The sequence below is a fragment of the Amaranthus tricolor genome, chromosome 10 (genome assembly GCF_026212465.1).
Source record: "Amaranthus tricolor cultivar Red isolate AtriRed21 chromosome 10, ASM2621246v1, whole genome shotgun sequence".
Classification (NCBI taxonomy): domain Eukaryota; kingdom Viridiplantae; phylum Streptophyta; class Magnoliopsida; order Caryophyllales; family Amaranthaceae; genus Amaranthus; species Amaranthus tricolor.
In genome coordinates, this window is record NC_080056.1 from 15,239,843 (window position 1) to 15,246,471 (window position 6,629).

The 6,629-nt window shown below is 33.7% G+C and overlaps 1 protein-coding gene across 7 annotated transcripts in view; it reads right to left on the minus strand.

Annotated features, from left to right (window-relative positions):
• Nucleotides 1–6,059: 6,059 nt before the first annotated feature.
• The window catches only part of LOC130825796 (putative F-box/FBD/LRR-repeat protein At1g78760), a 5,262-nt gene continuing 4,692 nt past the window's right edge, over nucleotides 6,060–6,629 (minus strand). For all 7 annotated transcript variants that reach the window (XM_057691205.1, XM_057691204.1, XM_057691210.1 and 4 more), the window contains one exon: nucleotides 6,060–6,574. In XM_057691205.1, the coding sequence (XP_057547188.1) occupies nucleotides 6,179–6,574 (396 nt within the window). In that variant the 3' untranslated portion in view covers nucleotides 6,060–6,178. The remainder of the gene's footprint in view (nucleotides 6,575–6,629) is intronic.

Consider the following 6,629-nt stretch of genomic DNA (forward strand, 5'->3'; position numbering starts at 1 on the left):
TTATGTAAAAATGATGTGCTTATGTAATTTCAAGTACATCTAATTTCAAAAGACAAGCTATTTCTACAAGCAAAATCCAAAAACTCTTCTAACCCTCTCATAAATCTTAAGCTAAACTTTTCATCGTCTGTTGTGCATCAAACTTCTTTCTTGACTAATATTCATTTTTAACACTTATATATGATAATTAAATAATTATTCTAATATTAATTATTAAAGCAAATTAATGACAAGAAAAATATATAAAACAATTCATATAAATGAAAAAACAAATAAATTATGTACTAAATTTTACAAGAATGAAATCACTAACCACAAATCCATCACAGCTCCGTTGTATGGCGTCACAATGAATATTATGAAGTATTGTCGGGGTTTATATGAATTAGGACGTTTAGTGTCTAACCAACCACTTTTGCTGTTTTTCAATTCAGCTTTGGAAGAGATTGGGAAAAAGAAGTTGTTGCAGTTTTCTAGTTACCTAATTCACTAATCTCGTTGTGAATTGTGAATTGTGAATTAAGACAAGCTAATTACGAGCAGTTTTTGGCAAAAATGTGAATTAAGAAAGAGAATCAGATTGAGAATTATGCAAGCTTATTTCTGTTGCAATGAATATCTTGGTTGATTGACTTCCCTAAAAATATGGCAATTTTATAGAAAAATGAGTACTTATATTAATCTTTCTGAATTGAAAAAAAGTATGTACTCTTGAAACTGTCATTATAAGACATAGGCATTAGCTTTTTCTCATTACACACTAGCTCTTGTGCAGGCGGCTATTGAATCACAAGCAATCAGATGCTTTTGACCCATTGATCAAGTAGCGAAAGTTAAACCATGTGCCTTCCGATAGTGTGAGTAAGGTTAAGTTTGTGCAGATTATGAGATATGTTTGCGTTTTCTCATCTCCTTCAGTCCTTGTTCTATGTAATTTTGTTTCCAAAGAAGATTTACACCTTTTTAGTCTATGATGATTGAATGTGGCAGTGGAAGGAATATGTGATGTTGCTTTGATAGTAAGATACTGCAGTCAGCAGTAAAATTTTCTGATCAAATACTCCTTAGTCATGTGCAGCGTTCCTGTATTCTTCATTTTGATGGAGCTACAAAAGGAATATGTGAGTTGTGCTTCGAAATTCTGAAGGAGCCTTGGTTGTTTGGTTGTTTGGTAGTTCAAACTACAACTTGAGAATCCATACAGATATGTAGAAATCGTCAAGGGTTGGGAGTTGCTACCTGTAATGCTGCTGAATATCATGCTGTTATTTCAAGGTTAAAGAAAGCTCTTGAGAAGGGTTATACAAGTATCCAAGCGCTGGATGACAGCAAACTTGTCTGCATGCAGGTTACCTTTTGAATTCTATATGTAATTTTAGCCTCATTCCCTGTTTTCACGGAGGTGTTTATATTATTACCCTTTTGCATTGAGGAGTACTCCTGCTTAATTTTAGAAGCTAACCTCATGCAGGGTCACTACTCCTATTGAGTTTGAGAAGTAAGTAAATCCTAGTTGTGTTGTACTTTGTTGATCGTGCTATAATTTGGGATTTATGTTAGCATTAGCACTTAAGATTTTAGTTGTGTGTGTGACAGTATTACCTTTATCTCTGATTTTATTTTCGCATTTTATTTTTTAAAACTAATTTTTATTTTTTAAGCTTCTAAATTGGCGGTGTTACACTTTACGTTATTGATAATAGTAAGTAATGCTAAAGCGGAAGTCTATCTAGCCGTGATTATTGCGAAAAAAAATTAAAACAAAGCAGTATTTCAAAAAAATAATTAAAACTCAAATCATTAAAATATAATTTCATATATTACATCTTGCTTTAATACATAATTATCGTTATTATATACCCATTATATAAATTACATACATACTATATCCTAATATCACATAGACAATACAACAGATTCTTAATAACCTCATGTAAAGTCATCTACAACATCTACTCCCATTATAAGGAAACAGCCGATGGGAATCGGTCAGCTAACAAGCCGAGTATGCATAATACAAGTATACAAATATATGCATTTCAATAAGTAATATGTTAAAGGATTTATGCAGTACAGAGGATTCACTTTATTATTTATTTGTTTGTTAATTTTATAAATATAACTTCTGGTCCTTCTGCTTGAGTACCAGGGCGTGATTTACTAACACTTCTGCTTGAGTGTTAGGGCATGGAATCCGGTTACTTATTTAATGAATGCAACACATATGATCATTGTTTGATATATGTAAGGGTTTGTTAGGGTAAGGTAAACCAAAACCCCATAACTTAGTGAGAGTCGTCACTCCTCCAGTACAATGTTGCTCGAGCCACAAGTCAGGTTAAATAACCTTACTGTGTTCGCCGTATTTTACGTGCCGGAAAACACGTCCCACGTTTTTTTACATGTCGGAAGCATGGTTCGGCATTTTCTTACTATGAAGCCTTTTTTATTATCATTTTACTGTTTTCATATAAATGCAACATTATAATAACATATAATAGAAATAAATTTATAAAAGTTTAAATAAAAATAATCATTTATTATTAGACTAAATCAAAAATTAGATGGGTCTTTAGTATTTATTTATAGATTAATTTTCAATTAGCTTGATTAATTTCTTAATAATCAATTTTTTAAATGTCTATTTATTATAAATGATAAAATAAATAGTTCCATTCTAAATAAATATCAAAAAATATCAAAAATAAGTTGCTGTATATTTTTATTCACCCAAAAAAAATAATTTTAATTATTTTGTTTCACTTTTCTTTTTTTTCGCCTATTATAACAATTTAGATTATTAAATTATTTCTTTAAAATTTAAATATCAAAAAATTTCACAAAAGTTATTTAAATGAAAAATAAATGTGCAGTAACAGTAAAACAAATTATTTTTCCAAAATTATATATTTTTAACCCAAATTATGAATTTTCTTATTTTATTCGTTTTTTTAGCAAAAATTAATAATAATATTTATTCTCAACTATAATTCACGAAATTAATACAAAAATTATATCTCATAGATGTATATGTACAGAAAAAGTCAATTAAATTCATCCAGGAATAATTAACCCTGCTAAGAAACCCACAAAAATTAAATTAAAACCCAGGAAAATGCAAGTAAATTAAGCAAAAACATTTAGCCCCCAATAATTTTCATTTCTGGTGTCCTTAAAGTTTGCAATCAATTAGCTTATGTTTTATTCGATACAGGTGCCGATTATTCTTTTATTTCACATAAATTTCTTCAAAAAGTAAAATTTCCTCTTAGTTTTGTAAGCATAAATTTAAAAGTCGGGATCTCTGATAGATCCCAATTTTCTTGTAATAAACTCTATAAAAACTGCCCTATTGAGATTTCTCCCCAAATTTTAATCGCGGATCTAGTAGAGTTTGAGTTGTGTGAATATGATGTCATTTTGGGTATGGATTGGTTGAAAGCCTATAGTGCTAAGGTTGATTGTCGAAGAAGAACAGTAAGTTTGAAGTCTGTGGATGAAAGTTGTTTAATTTTCAATGGTAGAGAGCTTAAACCAAGTCAGAGGTTGTTCTCACTTTGCAACAGTTCAAAAGAGGGTTATTCAGAGGAATTTGGGTATTTATGTTATATTTTAGGAGAGGGTGAAGGAGAAAAGCAAGACTTAAAGAGTATGCCTGTTGTTGTAGAGTACACTGGCGTTTTTCCTGAGGATTTATGTGGCTTACCACCTAAGAGAGTGGTCGACTTTCACATCAATCTGATGTCTGGAGTCACGCCAATCTCTAAGGTACCTTATCGCATGGCTCCTGCGAAAATGGCCGAGCTAAAGAAACAATTAGATGAGCTTTTGGAGAAAGGGTACATAAGACCCAGTGTGTCTCCATGGGGTGCCCCAGTATTGTTCGTCAAGAAGAAAGATGGTTCGATGAGACTGTGCATTGATTACCGAGAATTGAATAAGGTAACAGTAAAAAACCGATATTCTTTACCGCGCATTGATGATCTTTTTGATCAATTGAGAGGTGCAAAGGTCTTTTCCAAGATCGATCTTAGGTCATGGTATCATTAATTGAGAATAGCTTAATCAATGAGTTTGTCGTTATGCCATTTTGGTTAACAAATGCACCTGCGGCGTTTATGGACCTTATGCAGAGATGTTACAAGGAGTACCTCGATAAGTTTGTGGTTATCTTTATAGACGATATCCTTATCTACTCGAGAAGCAAAAAGGAGCATGAAGAGCACTTAAGGATAGTACTGAACTTACTTAGAAGAGAAAAATTGTATGCGAAGTTTAGAAAATGTGAGTTTTGGCTTGATCAGGTCTCATTCTTGGGTCATGTAGTCTCGAAAGAAGGAATTTCTGTTGATCCAGAAAAGGTAAAGCTATCATAGATTGGCCTGCACCTAAAAATGTACATGAAGTTCGAAGTTTCATGGGTCTAGCGAGTTATTACAGAAAGTTCGTAGAAAACTTCGCCAGTATAACCCGACCAATCACACAACTGGTGTGTAAATACAAGAAATTCGAGTGGACTTCTGAATGTGAGGCAACATTCTTGGAATTGAAGAAATGGTTGACAAGCACTCCAGTTTTAGCCCTACCAATGGTGTTGGAATTTGTTCTGTGCAGCTGTGTTTAGGTTTGCAGATGGTGTGCAGGTGTTGCAGGTGTGCAGGTGTTCTCCTATGTCCAGCAGCTGTGTGCAGCAACAAGTTGGTGCAGCAATGCTCAAATTAGCGTATGCAGCAGTTGTGTAGTTGCTCTGATGATTAAAGGATTCTTATTTTGTTTCCTTTATTGTACCACATCACATCACGTGATGTTTTTATATGTCAGTGTAAAGTTAGTCATAACTAGCTGCTAGCTTGTTACAAGTAGTTCTTCTTGTATAAAAAGCTATATATACATAGTTTTTTTCTTGTATTTTTGATATTGGAAAATCAATAAGATTCTTTTCCTTATGTTCTAAATCTTTGGCTCAGTTTTATCACATCTCACCATCGTTCGCATCGATTTCACACCACTCGAGCCACCAACATCACATTATTAGAGCCAAAAGCAAAGTAGGTTGGAAGTAAAATGGTAAAGAGAAGAGGGAAAGGGTAAAGAGAATCGGAAAAGGGGGTAATCACTCTTTACATGACCAATGACAACACCCTTCAAATGTTTTAAAAGCTATAGATTTATATATTTATTTTAAAATTACAGGAAGACTTTCGACGCCCCAGTGAGGAGGATAGAGAGCATCATAGTAGATAGTAAGAGGAGTCGAGGAAGACCTAAGAAAACTTAAATGAGCAAATAAAAGTTGACTTGTATGAATTAAACCTCTCTGAAGATCTGACCAGGGATAGGGGTAGGTGGAGGTGCCTTATCCATGTTTAGACTACTGATTCTCCCTTCACTTACTTGTCGATGTTCTTGTCCTCTAGCTTCTAGTTGATGCTATTACTATTATTATTATTGTTTTCTTTTTAATTTTTAATTGTTCGCCCTACTTTATCTTATTATATCCATATGCATTCTATTCATATTTATCTTATGTCTAAGGGTCACGCTTGTGTGTGATAAAATTCAACTTGCGGAATTCGCTTCAGCCGCACTCCATCCCATCAGTTGCAAAATATTATCTTATTCTTTCTCGAGTCAGGGGATTCTTTGACCGCGCTCTCCTTTATAGGTATGAGTTACCGCCGTCTTCCCTCCCTAGACCCTGACAATAGTATTCTATGGGCGGGATACACTAGGTATGATGATGACTGATCGATATAAAGTGATTGACGGATCGATCTCATCAAAATCTTCCAACATGCTCACGTTAAGATCCTCTTGCCTCCTTGCCTTCAAATGAGTGCTTGGGACTATCTCCTATCCTCAGTTTAGCTCTGTTCCCTTTTTAAAACCTCCGAAGGATTAGGGGCGCATCGTTCCTAACTTGCTTTGCTCGAGAAAAGGTGACCAATCCTACAAAAACGAGCAAAACACAATATACCCTACACAAGGTGATCAAATCCTATAATACTAATAAAAAAGAACAATAACCGCATAAGAATGCAAACTAAATAAGCATAAAATAAGGATAAATTAGAGAGTTATCACAAATCCTTCCAAAAAAAATAAATAAATATTGTCAAAAATACAAAATGTATCCAATATCCAGAAAAGAAATACATTTAAAATTTGAGAGGTTCACTTAGCCTTCTTTGATAACCACAAAATTCACATGAGATGGGAGAACCAAAGCTAATCGTTCAGCGCGATCTATACAAGTTTCCATAGCTTCTTCATAATCAGAATATTCTTCATAACTAGAATATGGCTTTGGAATTATGGGGGTGAAGATGAAGTCCTTAAGCTTAATGGCATTCTTAACAATGTGCAAAGCTAGCATATATTCTTTATTGAGATCATTGTGAAATGTTGAAGCCCATTCGACTTTCCACAAGTTTGGAAAGGTTGCACTAATCTCCTCTCTAGTCTCCAACCACCGCTTCACATCTTGCAAATTCGAGTCTTTCAAGTCGTCGCTATCTGAATAATCTAAATCTGAATCTGAATCTACCTCCCCATTATAGGGATAATAAGTTACCTGAAAATTCCATCAAGTCATATTGCAATTAGTTCAGCAAAGCAAAACACCAGAG